We start from the raw sequence: 19,529 nt of genomic DNA, 5'->3' as shown, positions 1-19,529 counted from the left end.
CCTTGATGTTTCAGAATCTGAGACTGTTTCAAGGCTTCTTTTTCTTTTGATGCTATATTTTGCCTTCATCTCATTAATGGGTGTTGAGGTGTAGTAATTTTTATCTCATTTATAAATTCATTTCTGAGGTATGCTAGCAAAGTCTACTTAAATAATAAAAAAAGGATAATAGAATAAAAAGTAACAATTAAGTGAAACATAGCATTTGGATTTAAGGAAATTGTAACATGTAACACTTACATCCTCAGAGTGGCTTCCATCGCCTAGAAATTGAAATTTGGTAATGACACTGCCCTGGACATCTGAATACATTTTGTGAATTGGATACCTGAAATAAATATTAATATAATCATTACTAAAATTGAATTATCAATGATGACGCATAGTGCCATTATTTCATATTAAATAGGTGTGTAGAATAAATAATGATTGTTAAAGTAAGGTAATAAGCCTCTGCATTGTTCTGATGTCATATACACTAATATATTGAAATGAATACTGGTAAACCTGTATCACTATGCCTGTTCCAATAGAGAATATGACATGTAGGTTACTTATACATTGGTGTATCTTACCATGTGTGCTTTGCAATGTCATCAAAATGTCACGTGCCATTTTTATGCTAGGAAATAGATTGTATCCATTTTCTGAATAATGGTTGGTTACATAATTACGCATGTAAAATAAATCTCACCAACATCTTCTAACTTAGTATTAACTTAAAGTCAGGCCGTATATGATCACTTTTCATTTTAATATGTTATCCATAGATAGATAAACAAGATATTGACATAATGTGTATTGAAAGGCAGTTTACATAGTCAATATTCTAGCTAATTAAGTGACTTAATTTAACGATGTTAATACAAATTATAATAATAAAAAATATTAAATATAACACTGTTCATACTTACCTCAGAAATTAGAAGCTCTTCACTCACTGGCAGCCTTGCGCAAATTCCGTTTACAGCTCTTGTCCAACCGCAGTGAAACCCATCTGGACCAATAAGAGCAGGGCATGGTGTGGACAGTCTGCACACGGGTTCTATATAGCGCCTCTCACAGCCAATGGTTCTATAAATGTGGGCAAAGCAGCCTTCGGTGCCATATAGAACCCCAAAGAACCATTTTTTCTAAGAGTGTATAATGCAGTCATCATATAGTATATGTAATTAAATAGCATTATAAGATGTTTAATAACAGCTAATAAAAGGCATGGCAGATTATGATAACAGATTGATGTCTGCATGAAAATGTTATGTTATAAAACCTTTTATTAAGTATGTTATTAAAATATTATAAAGTATTATAGCTAATAATAATAATAATCATATAAGAATTAATAACATAATTAATAACATGTTAATAGATTTTTTATAATGGACACTTGGGTAAAATGAAGTTTTACCCAATTAACTCCAATATCATGTCACCACTGCTATGAGAATGCTAACCTGCACCACGTGGATGGGACTGCATTTGCATGTTAGCTATATATTTATTTCGAAAATTCCAGATTTAACACTTTGATTTAGATTGAGATTTGACATTTAGATTTACATTAAATCTAAACATTTATGTTTAAGATTTAGATTTAACATTTAGATTTAGATTTAACATTTAAATTTAAACTAAACATTGATTTAAAAGCTATTTATTTAATGTATGACTAAATTTAGAGAGATATTTATTTCAAAGTTAAATGTTTGTTTGCATGTTTAGGATTTAGCTAAATATTTAGTAAAATTATTTATGTATAAAATAGTTATAAATCTGGGGAAAACAGCTTAATAATTAACTAAATCTAGAAAAACACACAAGATGTAAGTTAAGAAACTTTACAAATGAGAGGAGGCCATTCGACCCATTGTGCTTGTTTGGTGTCCATTAATAACTGAGTGATCCAAGGATCCTATCCAGTCTATTTTTAAATGTTTCCAAACTTTCAGCATCTACCACATTGAGGAGTTTGTTCCAGATTGTGACAACTCTCTGTGTGAAGAAATGTCTCCTGTTTTCTGTTTTGAATACCTTGAAGCCCTTGAATAGCCTGTGCTGTCGAGATTGTATCTGCTGAGCCACCTATTTTAGTATCATCTGCAAATTTTACAAGTTTGCTAACTATCCCTGAGTCCAGATCATTAATATAGATTAGAAAAAAAAGGCCTTAGTACTGATCCATGTGGAACTCCGCTAACAACCTCACTCCAGTTAGAAGCAACTCCTCTAATTAACACCCTCTGTTACCTATACATCCACCAGTTCACAATCCATCTACTTGCATTACCCTGAATACCTACTGCTTCCAATTGAGGATCAGTCTTTGGTGTGGAACATTATCAAAAGCTTTCTGAAAATCTAAGTTTCATATCATATGCTTTCATGTGATCTACAGCTACAGTTGCATGTTCAAAAAATTCAAATAAATTAGTAAGTCATGATCTGCCTCATCTAAACCCATGTTGACTATATCCAAGAATATGGTTTTCATTAAGATGCTCCTCTATTTTCTGTCTAATCATTTTTTCCAACATTTTACAAGTGATGCAGGTGAGACTGATTTGTCTGTAATTTCCTGGCTCAGTTTTGTCCCCTTTCTTGTGGATTGGTATGACATTTGCTGTCTTCCAGTCAGTTGACACATCCCCTGTTCTAAGTATCATTTGGAATATTTGACTTAGCGGCCTATAAATAATTTCCCTCATTTCTTTAAGTACTGTTGGAAATATGCCATCTGGCCCAGTTGATTTGTTTGTTTTTAATTCTGCTAGTCCCTTTAGTACCTCCTCCTCATTTATCCTGATCTCTCTTATGGATTGACTGGACTGATTGTTAATCTATGGCATGTTATCTGTTTTTTCTTTTGTAAAAACCTCTGTGAAATACTCATTTAGAACATTTGCCACATCTTGTTCATTTTCCAAGATACTTAAATTTTTGCCCTTTATCTGTTTCACTTAATCCTTTATTGACCTCTTGCAATTGTAGAATTGTAAAAAGCTCTTTGCATTAGTTTTAGCTCCAAGAGCTTTGCTTTCCTGATCCCTTTCTTAAGGTCTCTTTGCAGCTCAAAATATTTTATGTATTTTGTTTAATCTCCATCCGTTTTGTATGTGCTATACAACATTTTTGTTCTCTTTATATTTTTTTGCATACTTCTATTAAACCATTTTGGCCAATGTTTGTTGGTCCTCAATTTGCTAAGCTTTGGTACAATTTTCTCCTGAGCCTCAAGTAGTATATTCTTAAAATATAAACATCCATTTTCAACTGAATCTGTATCCAGTGTGCTCCAGTTTACCTCTTCTAAGTGCCGCCTCATACCTTCGAGGTTTGCGTTTGTAAAATTGTAACCATTAAATTGTAACCAAAGCTAACCATATTGTGATCACAGTTTGCCATTGATTCTATTGCCATTGAACTAGTGTCCCTCTGACTCTATCTTGGTCATTTGAAAATATCAAGTCAATGCATGCACTCTCCCTGGTTGGTTCCCTGACAAATTGAGTTAGAAACCAGTCATTTACCATCTCAACAATTTTTTATTTCTGCTTATGTAGTCCCAACTGGGCTTTCCCAGTCTATGTTTGGGAAATTGAAATCCCCCATTACAACATCCACATCCTTGCTACATGCAGTCCTGATTACACTGTACAATGCAATATCTTGCTGAATATCTGAGTTGGGTGGTCTGTAACACACTCCTACCACTAATCATCCGGATCTTTTATTCAAAAGTTTGACCCACAAAGATTCTATTCCATTAATGTGATCTAATTTGAGTTCATCTGCCTCAATGTCATTTTCACATATAATGCTACCCCACCGCCTGTCTCTTCTAAACTGTGTAAATCCTTTCAACTTGTATTTATCCCCATCATTATGTGTAAGCCATGTTCCTGTCACTCCTACAACATCATAGTCACATGCCAGCACTGTGGTTTCTATGTCTAACATCTTGTTCCTTATACTCCTGGCATTGAGGTACAAACATTTCTTGCACTTTGTTTTGCACTTATGTTGTAAGTTGCCCTGGATAAGGGTGTCTGCCAATACATAATAATAATAATAATAATAATAATAATAATAATAATAATAATAATAATAATAATAATCTCAGGACTTTCCTACTAGCAGTTTCCCTTTGTCAGAGCTCCCTGCCCCCCTGGTCCCTAGTTTAAATTATTCTCAATTTCACTGCACATATGCTCTCCCAATGCATTATCTCCCCTTCTGTTTAGATGTAGACTGTCCAGTTTGTATAGGTCCCATCTATCCCAGAAGAAAGTCCAATGCTCCATAAACCTAAAACCCTCTTCCCTACACCAAGATTTCAACCACGTGTTAAACTTTCTAATCTCTGCCTGTCTCCCTGGCCTGGCACGTGGTACCGGGAGTATTTCAGAGAAAACTTCCGTGGAGGTTCTGCTCTTTAGTTTTGTTCCTAATTCTTTAAATTTGTCTTGCAGAACCTCTGTTCTACCTTTTCCTATGTCATTGGTTCCAATGTGGACCATAACCAGTGGATTTCCCCCGGTTTTGGCCTGAGCACCAGGCAGGCAAGATACCAAGCAGGTATCCTTATCACTAGAACACACTATGTGATCTACACCTCTAAGAATTGAGTCTCCCACTATAACTACCTCCCGCTTCTGGGTGGGAGTGGGCACCATGGTGCTCTGGTGCTCAGCTGCCCTCCCATCACCCTCTGAGCTGTCACTGTCCAACTCTGTGTCCAGCAGTTGGAACCTGTTGGGCAATTCAAGCTCTTGGGGTGTCTCTAGGGGTTGTGCACGCCCTTTTCTGCAGTTACAACCTACTGTAACCCAGCAGTTCTGTCCACTTTCCTGCTCTACAGTCTCAACTCTCCTAGGTTTTGTCATGCACACCATCTCTCTCATGCGCTGATTGAACAATTATTTTATTTTCTTAATACACCGCAGATCAACAAGCTCAGCCTCAAGGTCACGAACCTTGATCTCTAGTATTTCAGCCTACCAACAACAATCACAAACGAAACCTTCTTGGATGAGTTCATCCAGGAAGGCAATCTTTCTGCAAAGCTGACACTGTAGTGGCCACATGCTTCTAAATTTACTTTTTATTCCCCTAAGTCTCTTGGTTTCAGATCCCCAGACAACTGCTCAACTTTTTGTGACCGAGAAACAACGCAGCTCTTTCTCAACAGCTGCTTTAAGTAGCTTTTGTCTACCTACCCCCAATTCACACCTAACTGGCCCCACCTGGCTCCTCCTGCAACAGAATTCCTGCTAGTCCTAGACAGAAACTCCCTTCTACAACCTGTTTACTTTCACCAACTCAGCAGTTGAACTGAATTGACTTCAATTTAGGCAAACTACAGACAATGCTTATTTCAATTAAGGCAAACTTAAAACAAAATGAGCAATGCTAAGACTGGTCTGAAACTAGTCAAACAACAAGATGACTGCCAGTCACATGTACTTTCCTGTCTCTGTCTGTGGCAACTTGTAAATACTTCTGTTTTCTGTAGATAACAACATGTGCACTGTTTTATATTTAGCGCCCCATATTCTTCAACCAAATTTGTTTAAGTTTATAGCTTTTCTAATGTTCCACATAATGAAAGAAAGTATGCACACCAATAGTGTAGATGAGGTGCAGGCCAGTGACAACAAATCACTTTATCATAAAATGATATCCACTCACTCAATTTGCAATTCCAAAAATTAAATATGTATTTAAAGAAAAAGCAGACATTTTGACACATATTTGCTTTCATCAGGGTTCCACACATGAAATACTATTATATTTTCTTGGTCTTCATTTATGCTATAACTGTATTTTGAAACACTTTCATCCTATTTATTATATGCACAGAGTACATTGCTGTGTTTAATTTACCTGTAGTTAACGTGTGTGGCAGCACAGCACTTATTCCTAAATTGATTAACACCTTTCTCTTTGATTCTCAATTCATTACCTATGAAGCCTGCCTGGCCAATATATGTTTTGTGCATTTCTTAACCTCCCTGCAGTCACTTCTTCTTGTTGATTTAGCCCATTACACATCTGTTGCCATATGGTTTCCACTGAAAGATCATTTAATTATTAGTCAATGATAGGTATCGTAGTTGTCATAAGGGCTTTCAATGCAATTATTACAATGTTTGTGACACTACCTCCTAATGTGTCCATTGTTGTCCCAACGACTGTACATTTTCAAATTGAACCCAGTCTGTTAAAGTGGTTGTAACCAAAATCCTGCCGACTACACCAATTGTAATTACAGAAGTGTCATTCAATCAGTTGCATTTATTATACATCAAACAATTAAGACACACAGGGAAAGAAAATCTTCCCTCCTTTCATCCGCATGGATGGAGATGTGTGTGTGTGGGGGGGGTCGCTAATTACAAAACACATCACTACAAAAATTTCTATATTAACCTACACTAAAATATAAAAATCACTTCCTATATGAAAAGTATTATATAACTAGCCCACAATTAAATAACACCCCCCCTAAAACTATAGTAAAACCAAAAGTATCAATAAATATAGGAAAAAGTAAATTTGAGAACATGCCGTAGCTCACATCTTCCAAGCATCTGCCAATCAGAAATCACAATTTAGGTACTTGATGATGGCTCCCTATTTGTCAGAAACATATGGATTCTACTCAGAAGTCATGTATTTGTGTATTGACTTTTCAAGCTAAAGTGAACCAGTAACTCACAACAAGAACAGCAGAGTATGTGCCTTTTATCAATTCTGAGGTCAGTTCAAAACTCTGAAAGTTCAATCAGAGCACCGTGGAGCAGCTGAAATGATCTGGTTTACAACACAGGACACTCTTCAAAAGAGTTGTGTTGTGCTGGGTTTATGCTCAATACTTCCTGGTTCCATAGAGAGTCTCACACAACAGGGAAAAGCTGCACAATACTTTTATCCTGTATCTTAAGTTTCTAGTTGAGTCACAGTCTATTTTTTCCTTTTACACCTACACACATCTGAATCAACAAACTAATGTCTCAGGAGTACAGGTCAAAGAGACCAGAGAATTCCACACTGTTTCCCTGAAGGATTATAATGTGGTGCTTCATCATAAAGTCATTTTCTATAAAAGCTTCTGGTCTGCAGATACAAACACATACACATTTCTGATCTGACGGGACTTTTGCTTTTGCTTTGTAAGGAAAACAAATTGGCAGCTTTTAAAGATAGTTGTGTTGGATTAGATTAATTTGTATCATTGTACCTGCTTGTCATAACCCTCTTATTACAGCCTGGTGAGTATCAGACAGAGATTCTTTAATTATTTGGATGTCTTTTTAATTAGGACTAGGGATTTTGCTTTATTTGTTTTAAAGGAATATGCAGTATTGGGTTGTAATTTGCAATTAGTAATGGGGTCAATGTTAACATAACATGTTTTATCTAAACAAAATAAATGACAAAATAAAGCAATAGTTTTTGGTTATGAAGACAAAAATCATATCAATCATCTACCTTAATAAATATTTTCTTCTTCAAAACAGCTTTATCTTTTGAGATATTTCAATAGTTGAAAGCAATAATTTATCTGAATGTTCTTAAAATAAACTTACAAATATGTCTGACTCTACAGGCTTAATACAGTAAATAAACCTACAGGGAGGCAGATTTTTTACATTATATGTATATTTGCAAAGTTTATTGTATACATTTTACTTTATTATTATTATATATATATATATATATTATTATATATATATATATATAAGTGGTTTCTGATGCTACTGATGCAATGCTGTTGACAAAGACAGATCTTTATATGTATTTATTTGTTCATTCAGTTTGCTGTTGTTTCAGGAAGATAGTGTTCTGCTCACTGAGAGTAACTCTCCTGTATACATATATTATTAGGGCTGTCAGCATTAAAATTAATAGCACTCTTAATATGTTTTAATACAATTAATCGTGTTGAAGCACAGGTGTGATTGTGATGGAGAAGAAAGGTGGTTTAATGAATGGCTGTTTCCCTTTTAAAACACTTTTGGATGGTTCAATGGACAGAAACAAAGTGATATGTAGTCTCTGTGAAGGTGAATTTCAGTATCATAGAAGCACATCAGGTTTGAGCTATCACCTAAATGCCAAACATGTTAATGTTGAAAGTGCTAGTCAGGGCGGTCTACAGCATCAATTATAATAATATAAAAGAGCAACATTATCTTCTGCAAATGTGAACAGATTAGTTTGTCTTAGTGAGAAGAAATATGTGACCTGCAGTACTATGGTTTTAGTTTCTATATTAAGTCAATGCCTTTAAATGTCTATAAAAGTCAGTTTAGATTTTCAGTTCAGTTACATTAATCTGATTATCTTACTGCATTTACAGGGTACAAGTCTCACTTAACACAGTCAATACATTTCTGAAAATTATCATGCTAACTGAAACCATGTAAAATGGTTAAATTAATTAATAATATACAAATGTTGTATGATCATTTACCTTTAAAATACTTGATCATGCTAACTGAATTAGTTTCTTAATTAATCTATTATGCTGTTCTGTAACCATGTTAAGCACAACCTCCCTGTACATTTAAAATGAATAAGCAGAAAACTCGAGAATATGGTAACTTCTTGTAATATTTTTTTTATTATTATTATTCTTTATTTTATTTCATACTGAATTGCTGGAATTATTAAATCAAGATCTGAATGAAGAATTCCCAGGATTATCGTACATCAAATCTGCTAGAATTACACTCACACAAGTAAATCTTTTATACCATTTTAAAATGTGACAAAAATGTGATTAATCTTGATTAATTAGTGAATATTTGAGATCACAATTTAATCACAATTAAAATAATTAATCAATTGACTGCCCTATATATATATATATATTACATTATTTTATATACACATTATTGATCATTAAAAGTAGAATGCAATAAAGTAAACAATTGCTATATAATCTTATTACTTCTAAAAATGCTTTAATTCAGATTACCTTTAGAACTGTTTGATAACTTTTTGATTGCAGATAAAAGGAAAGCCAAAACAGTCTGCCATGAGCTCCTTGAATTCAACAGTTTCTCCGAATGCTGCATTTGTTCGACCTCAGTTCTTTTACATCAAAGGCTTTTCCAACATCCCACATGTGAAGTACTATTACATTTTCCTGTGCTTTGTTTATGCTGTAACTGTGTTTGCAAACTTTTTCATCATATTCATTATATACACAGAACGAAGTCTTCACACACCTAAGTACAGTGCTGTTTTCAGTTTAGCTGTAATTGACATCTGTGAAAGCACAGCGCTAATTCCTAAGTTAATTGATACCTTTCTCTTTGACTCTCAGTTCATCGCATATGAAGCTTGCTTGGCAAATATGTTCTTTGTGCAATTCTTTATTGCCATGCAGTCACTCACTCTTGTTGTACTCGCCTATGACAGGTTTGTTGCTATATGCTTTCCACTAAGATATCACGTCATTATGACAAATTCTTCAATGCTTGTGATTATAGCATGCGTCTGGGTTTTCACAGCAACCCTACACATAATTCTTGTACTTTTAATCACCAGACTATCATATTGCAGATCCATTGTCATAGAGAGCTATTTCTGTGATCATGGACCTATGTATCTTATCGCCTGTAATGACATTTTCCCAAATTACATTTATGCAAAAATCTGTATCACAGTATTTAACTTTATACCTTTCATTCTGATTGTGCTGTCTTATGTGTGTATAATATCTGCACTGTTAAAAATAGCATCAGGTGAGGAACGGTTAACAGCAATGAAAACCTGCACATCCCATCTTATGTTAGTGGTAGTGTATTATGTGCCATTTTTCATCACATACATTGCTGCATTCATGTCCATTTTTAATTCAAATACCAATATATTATGTACTTCCTTGTCCTCCACCATTCCTCCAATGCTGAACCCTATCATTTATACATTGAAAACAGAGGAGATTATAGGGACAATAAGAAAGATTTACAAAATAAACAACAGAATTACAGCTGTAGTAAATCAATAAATACTACTGATCCTGTGCTAAGTTTGATGAAATGTAAAGTACAATTACAGAATTAATCCCTTTGCAGTTCAAGTGATTTGGTTTCTTCTCCAGACAGTTGCTAATTCATTCTGGCACCACATCCCAGTGCCTCAAAGAGCTAAAGGAGTGGCATCTAATCCAGTAAGTGGGGAACACCTGGCAGCAATCCTTGGACTCCTCCAGTCCATCCCACTGCACTGGGGGGAAAGGGGAAAGAGGGCTGTCCCCAGCCACCTGGTTTCTGGCCCTCACTGCAGAAACTAATGATCAAGATCCTAGAGATCAAAATTAAATGGTGAAGATTTAAGATTTAAGGACATTGTTTGAGATTAAATAAAATGTTACTGATAATAAAGATGTTGTTTTTATTGTTAAAAATACAGTCAGGGCATTGCTATCAACTGTTGGTGATTTTCCAAAAGATTTAATACAATTGGAAGGAGTACATTTTCTCACTCATACCTGATCTACTTCAGTGCTGGTGAGACCATGCCAAGTACATTTGAGAACATGCCTTACATCACAACTTCCAAGTGTAAGATATTATTTGTTAGAATGTATTTTTCTATGGGAAATTCTATACCATCTGGTTTGTTAGAGGAAACAGATCTCCTCCTTGTAGCCCCTGGTAGCCCATGGTAGCCCTGGTAACCCTATCTTTATGACCAGAGACCAAAAGGGACCTGTCCTCTGATTGTCTCCTAGCCAAATTCGAAATGACCCCCACTTCTAGATTACTTTAGCATAAGACACCCAAGTCATGGTGGTGGCAAAATGCTATTGGTTGGAAGGAAACCTTATAAAAGGGAAAACAAAGAGAATTTGAGTTATCTTAACTTCTTCATCCTGCAACGAGACACAAGACAGAGCTGGAGAGGAGAGACAGAGAGAGACACACCGCTTCCTGCCTGACCAGACTTGCCTATAAGCTGTACTGTGAGGAGAAAGAAGAAAATGGGTATTATCTGTTTCTTACTGTAATCCAGCACAAGCTTAATATTACTTATTTTCAGTAATATAATTGAATGATATTAGTTTCCTATTTTTGTCAAAATAAATGATTATTGCACATATGTGACTTGACCGCATCTTCCCTCTAAAAAGAATCTTAAAAGAGAAACCATTTGACCTATGAGTTTTCAGTTCAACTATTTATTTAGATTGACTGAAAAACCAAGCATTCCAAATTCTCTTACACAAGCATCTGCCAATCAGAAATCATAATCAAGCTACTTGATGATGGCTCCCTGTTTGCCAGAAACGCATTGATTATACTCAGAGGAAATTTATTTTTGAATTGACATTTCAAGCTAAAGTGAACCAGTAACTCAACTCAGCTCAAGAACAAGGACAGCAGAGAATGTGCCTGTTACCAGTTCTGAGGGCAGATCAAAGCTCTGACAGATCAGTCAGAATACTGTGGAGAAACAGAAATTATGAGATTTACAACATACGACACTCCTGAAGAGAGTTGTGTTGTGCTCAATAAATCCTGGTTCCATAGAGAGTCTCACACAACAGGGAAAAGCTTCACAAGACTTGTATCCTGTATCTGTTAAATGTCTAGTTGAGTCACATTCTAATTTCCCCTTTTACACCTACACACATCTGAATCAACAAACTAATGTCTCAGGAGTACAGGTCAAAGAGACCAGAGAATTCCACACTGTTTCCCTGCAGGATTGCAATGTGATGTGTCATCAAGTGATGTTTTTAAAATAGGTTCTGGTCTGCTGATACAAATACATTCACTTTGCTGATCTGACAGGACTTTTTATTTGCGTTACAAAGAAAACAAATGGGCAGCTTTTAAAGATAATTGTGTTTAATTAGATTCATTTTTATTATTGTACCTGCATTGTCATAACCCTCTTGTTACAGCCTGGTGAGTATCACACAAAGATTCTTACATGATTTGGCTGTCTTTTGAATCAGGACTAATGATTTTGCTTGTTTGTTTCTAAAGGCTAAAATTAGAAAAACCTTTTCAGTGCAGCAACATACTTACAGCTCTGGAAAAAAATAAGAAACCAATTAAGATTGATTTCTGAACTTGGAGTGTTCTCTGATTTATTTCCAGAGCTGTATAATTAATGTTTATTTGCAAATTGTATTATATACATTTTTCTTTATTATTGTATATAAGCTGGTGTTGCAGTAGCAAGTGGTTTCTGATGCTACTGATGTAATGCTGTTGGCAAAGACAGATATATATATATATACACTCACCTAAAGGATTATTAGGAACACCATACTAATACTGTGTTTGACCCCCTTTCGCTTTCAGAACTGCCTTAATTCTACGTGGCATTGATTCAACAAGGTGCTGAAAGCATTCTTTAGAAATGTTGGCCCATATTGATAGGATAGCATCTTGCAGTTGATGGAGATTTGTGGGATGCACATCCAGGGCACGAAGCTCCCGTTCCACCACATCCCAAAGATGCTCTATTGGGTTGAGATCTGGTGACTGTGGGGGCCATTTTAGTACAGTGAACTCATTGTCATGTTCAAGAAACCAATTTGAAATGATTCGACCTTTGTGACATGGTGCATTATCCTGCTGGAAGTAGCCATCAGAGGATGGGTACATGGTGGTCATAAAGGGATGGACATGGTCAGAAACAATGCTCAGGTAGGCCGTGGCATTTAAACGATGCCCAATTGGCACTAAGGGGCCTAAAGTGTGCCAAGAAAACATCCCCCACACCATTTCACCACCACCACCAGCCTGCACAGTGGTAACAAGGCATGATGGATCCATGTTCTCATTCTGTTTACGCCAAATTCTGACTCTACCATCTGAATGTCTCAACAGAAATCGAAAACATTTTTCCAGTCTTCAACTGTCCAATTTTGGTGAGCTTGTGCAAATTGTAGCCTCTTTTTCCTATTTGTAGTGGAGATGAGTGGTACCCGGTGGGGTCTTCTGCTGTTGTAGCCCATCCGCCTCAAGGTTGTACGTGTTGTGGCTTCACAAATGCTTTGCTGCATACCTCGGTTGTATCGAGTGGTTATTTCAGTCAAAGTTGCTCTTCTATCAGCTTGAATCAGTCGGCCCATTCTCCTCTGACCTCTAGCATCAACAAGGCATTTTCGCCCACAGGACTGCCGCATACTGGATGTTTTTCCCTTTTCACACCATTCCTTGTAAACCCTAGAAATGGTTGTGCGTGAAAATCCCAGTAACTGAGCAGATTGTGAAATACTCAGACCGGCCCGTCTGGCACCAACAACCATGCCACGCTCAAAATTGCTTAAATCACCTTTCTTTCCCATTCAGACATTCAGTTTGGAGTTCAGGAGATTGTCTTGACCAGGACCACACCCCTAAATGCATTGAAGCAACTGCCATGTGATTGGTTGGTTAGATAATTGCATTAATGAGAAATTGAACAGGTGTTCCTAATAATCCTTTAGGTGAGTGTATATATATATATATATATATATATATATATATATATATATATATATATATTTATTTATTAGTTCAGTTTACTGTTGCTTCAGGAAGATAGCGATTAAATGGGGTGGTCTGCTCCCTGAGAGTGATGCAACACCAGCAGAGTTCAGTTATTGAGAATAACATAAGTTCAAAACAAAGTGCAAGAATACAGTTAAGTACAAGGCATCAAACATTACAAATTCAAATTTACATTATACAAAGCAATTCAAAGCATAATACATTTTACAACTTCCAATTTACACAAGTAAATACAATAAGTGAGGTCATTCATCCTGGAAAGTAAAAGCTAATTGCTGTCAAGATGGTAGGTCACAGTCAAGGGCTACGGGAAAGGGAGCAAGGGGGAAATCAATAATACAAGTATTAGTAACACAAGAAGCATGATAAAATGCTGTGAAGTGCTATATAATGGGGATTAAAAGGACTAATATTACAAGTACTGTCTGAAACGTTGTGTCTTGACTAAGCGCCGTAAGGAGGTCAAGGACTCTGCTGTTTTGACTTCGGTGGGCAGGTCGTTCCACCATTTAGGGGCCAGGGATGAGAAGGAGCAACTCTGGAGGAAGGAGAGTGGAGAGGAGGTAGAGTTAGTCTTCTGGCACTGGAAGAGTGCAGTGGTCTGGAGGGGATGTATGGAGAGATGCAATTGGATATGCCCGCAATATCCAATTTTGTTTAATATGTTTTTTGTGGGTTTTTAGTTTTTTGGGTGCATGACCCAAGGTTATTGTTGTTCATGTAATGTGAATGGATTTCTCATGAATAAACATAATGTAGCCTATTTGCTAAACTAAGGGCAGGATTAAATCAAAAGTGTTGGCGCTGCGAGTCGCTCGCAGAAGCATTAGCGCATGTCTGCGAATGGAAATCCCGCTGCTAAACTATCGCGGTATTAAATCTGACATGATTTGCGCTGCAAAACCACCTTCTCGCAGCTCCTTTCCTGCACAGTGCGAGAGAATAAAACACAGCTTTCACAGCCACTACTACAACACTACACCACTGTACTCAGCGCTTTCATTTTTAGTTACATGCTTCTTTTTAAAGTAAATCCCATGATGTACAGTTGTGTCGTTTGCTATTAGCGGCTGGTTAAAGTTGTAGTTTATCCCACCCAACAATACAGTGGGAGTGGTTACATTTTCGCTGCATTAAATCAAGAAAATATCTGCGAGAAAACCCGCTGACAATGCGCTGCGCTGCTCTAGCTTTAGACACTGCGGATTGTCTGAAGCCTGTGCGGTTGAGGCGCAGTTGGAGAGAAAGCGAAGCTCCGGCTTCATTCACAGCCAGATGTTCAACATACATTAGATGTTGCTTATTTTTCGTGCACAGAGAGAAAATATTTTGATATTGAATGTCATTTTATATTGTGTTTTGTTCAGCAATGTGTCAGTGTTCGTTTCGTTTCGGTTTCATGACTTAAGTCGTTTATTCTGCTCTTGCTTTCTTCCTCTCATGTCTTAACAATTGATTCCTTCTTATCCTTCTGTCGTGGGAAAAGTGCTACTATCGAGTGCATATTACACCTCACTCGTACTACAATGATGTATATTCAGCCTATACCCTATATAAAGGTGATGTTTCCATGCTTGATACATTTGGATACAGCGCACTCACACGGATTGAATGTGGATTTTTATGGATCATGTTGTAGCCGATGTTGGACAGTACAGTATTTCTACAGTTCATCTCTCTCTATAGGCGGCTCGGGGATGTTTCTCGTCTGACAGTTATAGGGGCTGGAAAACGGTATTTCTACAGTCGCGTAATGGGTTCTCCGTTGCTTCGTACGTCTTTGATCGTAATATTTTTAGGGGGGCTGACAGAAAATATAGGGGGGCTGAAGCCCCACAGAATAGGGTCTAGCGATGCCCAGGGGCTATATGTATATTTGGGAATGAAGGCGACTTTTAAGGCACGAACACTACATCGAATTACACTGTCAGCAAATGTATAATTCCTATGATGAATATGTACACAAAAAGGTAAAGCATCTGGAGACTCTGGATGACATTTATAGAATTTTGTTATAGGCATATATGGTTGTATAACTTGCAAGCCAGTACACATACAAGTGTGTGATGTTTGTGCACTGCACGTTGGGTGCAAAAACACAATATATATATATATATATATATATATATATATATGAACTGTCTGAACAATCAATTAGTAGCAGGTGGCCAACGTTATGCCTTTATCCTAGACACAGTAGCCTATGTAACATTGAAATGAAAACGATACACTACTGTACTGTTCTGCACCGTTACATTGACACACAATATAGAAAGAAGGTTGCAATGTTAATAGCAATTGCCGCTAATTGGTCAATTTAATTGCCACAAGAACCGCAAAACAATTGAATGTAATGTTTCCTAGGTTTTCGAAGGGGAGATATGTCCAATTTCATATATAAATAAGTATATATACACTCACCTAAAGGATTATTAGGAACACCTGTTCAATTTCTCATTAATGCAATTATCTAATCAACCAATCACATGGCAGTTGCTTCAATGCATTTAGGGGTGTGGTCCTGGTCAAGACAATCTCCTGAACTCCAAACTGAATGTCTGAATGGGAAAGAAAGGTGATTTAAGCAATTTTGAGCGTGGCATGGTTGTTGGTGCCAGACGGGCCGGTCTGAGTATTTCACAATCTGCTCAGTTACTGGGATTTTCACGCACAACCATTTCTAGGGTTTACAAAGAATGGTGTGAAAAGGGAAAAACATCCAGTATGCGGCAGTCCTGTGGGCGAAAATGCCTTGTTGATGCTAGAGGTCAGAGGAGAATGGGCCGACTGATTCAAGCTGATAGAAGAGCAACTTTGACTGAAATAACCACTCGTTAAAACCGAGCTATGCAGCAAAGCATTTGTGAAGTTACAACACGTACAACCTTGAGGCGGATGGGCTACAACAGCAGAAGACCCCACCGGGTACCACTCATCTCCACTACAAATAGGAAAAAGAGGCTACAATTTGCACAAGCTCACCAAAATTGGACAGTTGAAGACTGGAAAAATGTTGCCTGGTCTGATGAGTCTCGATTTCTGTTGAGACATTCAGATGGTAGAGTCAGAATTTGGCGTAAACAGAATGAGAACATGGATCCATCATGCCTTGTTACCACTTTGCAGGCTGGTGGTGGTGGTGTAATGGTGTGGGGGATGTTTTCTTGGCACACTTTAGGCCCCTTAGTGCCAATTGGGCATCGTTTAAATGCCACGGCCTACCTGAGCATTGTTTCTGACCATGTCCTTCCCTTTATGACCACCATGTACCCATCCTCTGATGGCTACTTCCAGCAGGATAATGCACCATGTCACAAAGGTCGAATCATTTCAAATTGGTTTCTTGACCATGACAATGAGTTCACTGTACTAAACTGGCCCCCACAGTCACCAGATCTCAACCCAATAGAGCATCTTTGGGATGTGGTGGAACGGGAGCTTCGTGCCCTGGATGTGCATCCCACAAATCTCCATCAACTGCAAGATGCTATCCTATCAATATGGGCCAACATTTCTAAAGAATGCTTTCAGCACCTTGTTGAATCAATGCCACGTAGAATTAAGGCAGTTCTGAAGGCGAAAGGGGGTCAAACACAGTATTAGTATGGTGTTCCTAATAATCCTTTAGGTGAGTGTATATATATATTGAAGAAACCCTCTTGAATTGTCGAAAACGGCAGTGCAGGAGTTGTGTTGCAAATGGTAAAGAAATCTTTAATCAGGCCGGCCCGGAAGGAAAACAGAGCGAACACGAGGCGGACTTGGGTTCAAACAGATTTTCTTACAGATATCTTCCGGGTTTGCATTTTTATACAGTTCTAAACAAAAGGTGAATAATGTCCAATCAGCAGAGGGCAGTGTCCCGGATGTACATGTCGATTGGCTCGGTCCTTGCTTCTCTACTTCCTCTGGAGTGTAGGGTTACCAATCACCAGGGGTGACGTCACCGTTTCCTCTGCAAAGCATTCTGGGATGCACAAAGGACTGTGGGGGAGAGAGTGGTTCGACGTGTTTTGCAACAAAAAAAATCCAGAAAAACGCATTTCAATAAAGTTATAAATTGATTTGCATGTTAATGAGGGAAATAAGTATTTGACCCCTTCGACTTAGTACTTGGTGGCAAAACCCTTGTTGGCAATCACAGAGGTCAGACGTTTCTTGTAGTTGGCCACCAGGTTTGCACACATCTCAGGAGGGATTTTGTCCCACTCCTCTCCAAGTCATTAAGGTTTCGAGGCTGACGTTTGGCATCTCGAACCTTCAGCTCCCTTCTATGGGATTAAGGTCTGGAGACAGGCTAGGCCACTCCAGGACCTTAATGTGCTTCTTCTTGAGCCACTCCTTTGTTGCCTTGGCTGTGTGTTTTGGGTCATTGTCATGCTGGAATACCCATCCACGGCCCATTTTCAATGCCCTGGCTGAGGGAAGGAGGTTCTCACCCAAGATTTGATGGTACGTGGCCCTATCCATCGTCCCTTTGATGTGGTGCAGTTGTCCTGTCCCCTTAGCAGAAAAACACCCCCAAAGCATAATGTTTCCACCTCCATGTTTGACGGTGGGGATGGTGTTCTTGGGGTCATTCCTCCTCCTCCCAACACGGCGAGTTGAGTTGATGCCAAAGAGCTCGATTTTGGTCTCATCTGACCACAACACTTTCACCCAGTTCTCCTCTGAATCATTCAGATGTTCATTGGCAAACTTCAGACGGGCCTGTACACGTGCTTTCTTGAGCAGAGGGACCTTGCGGGCGCTGCAGGATTTCAGTCCTTCATGGCGTAGTGTGTTACCAATTGTTTTCTTGGTGACTATGGTCCCAGCTGCCTTGAGATCATTAACAAGATCCTCCCGTGTAGTTCTGGGCCGATTCCTCACTGTTCTCATGATCATTGAAACTCCACGAGGTGAGATTTTGCATGGAGCCCCAGACCGAGGGAGACTGACAGTTATTTTGTGTTTCTTCCATTTGCGAATAATCGCACAAACTGTTGTCACCTTCTCACCAAGCTGCTTGGCGATGGTCTTGTAGCCCATTCCAGCCTTGAGTAGGTCTACAATCTTGTCCCTGACATCCTTGGACAGCTCTTTGGTCTTGGCCATGGTGGAGAGTTTGGAATCCGATTGATTGATTGCTTCTGTGGACAGGTGTCTTTTATACAGGTAACGAGCTGAGATTAGGAGTACTCCCTTTAAGAGAGTGCTCCTAATCTCAGCTCGCTACCTGTATAAAAGACACCTGGGAGTCAGAAATCTTGCTGATTGATAGTGGATCAAATACTTATTTCCCTCATTAACATGCAAATCAATTTATAACTGTTTTGAAATGCGTTTTTCTGGATTTTTTGGTTGTTATTCTGTCTCTCACTGTTAAAATACACCTACCATTAAAATAATGATCATTTCTTTGTCAGTGGGCAAACGTACAAAATCAGCAGGTGATCAAATAATTTTTTCCCTCACTGTATATATAACATTTACGCAACAGCATAACGAAACCTGTAATAATGTAGCATCAGTCAATCATTCATTACTAATCACAGATCACACACGCATGACGCAATTGGATTGAATGCGCACCATATCGCCATCTATACAAGAGAAAGTGGACTATTATGACAGTTACAATTATAATGGTAGATATCGATGCCCGAAGGTGTCGAAGACGATGCCAGCCCTACACTGTCAGATCCATCGGAACTTTCCAGACCTTCTGATCACCTTTTAATAAGACGTTATCGGTTTGATAGACACAGCATAGAGTTCTTGTGTCACATGCTGAAGGATAAATGTAATAATAGATTTACACGCAACCATCCTCTCACTGTAGAGACAATTATGTGCCGCATTAACCTATAATGCTACAGGCTCCTTTCAAACTACAGTAGGGGACGTTGTGGGAGCGCCAAGCCACTATCAGCACCGCTATCACAACTGGCACTGTGGAAAATCAATGATGTAGATTGACATATATACAACTGACATATACACAATTATATTACATTGTCA

At 37.9% G+C, this 19,529-nt stretch overlaps 1 protein-coding gene across 1 annotated transcript; it reads left to right on the top strand.

The window, feature by feature from the left end:
- Window positions 1-9,043: 9,043 nt before the first annotated feature.
- On the top strand, window positions 9,044-10,021 carry LOC136747185 (olfactory receptor 1E16-like). Its single transcript, XM_066700139.1, has one exon. It carries the CDS (start codon window positions 9,044-9,046, stop codon window positions 10,019-10,021), a length of 978 nt encoding a protein of 325 aa, XP_066556236.1.
- The last annotated feature ends 9,508 nt before the right edge of the window (window positions 10,022-19,529 follow it).

Source organism: Amia ocellicauda, chromosome 3 (genome assembly GCF_036373705.1).
Source record: "Amia ocellicauda isolate fAmiCal2 chromosome 3, fAmiCal2.hap1, whole genome shotgun sequence".
Lineage (NCBI taxonomy): Eukaryota > Metazoa > Chordata > Actinopteri > Amiiformes > Amiidae > Amia > Amia ocellicauda.
This window is presented reverse-complemented; position numbering and strand designations above follow the sequence as displayed.

Excerpts from the sequence above, each read along its gene's own strand:
- LOC136747185 (XM_066700139.1), top strand. The coding sequence starts at position 9,044 with ATGAGCTCCTTGAATTCAACAGTTTCTCCGAATGCTGCATTTGTTCGA.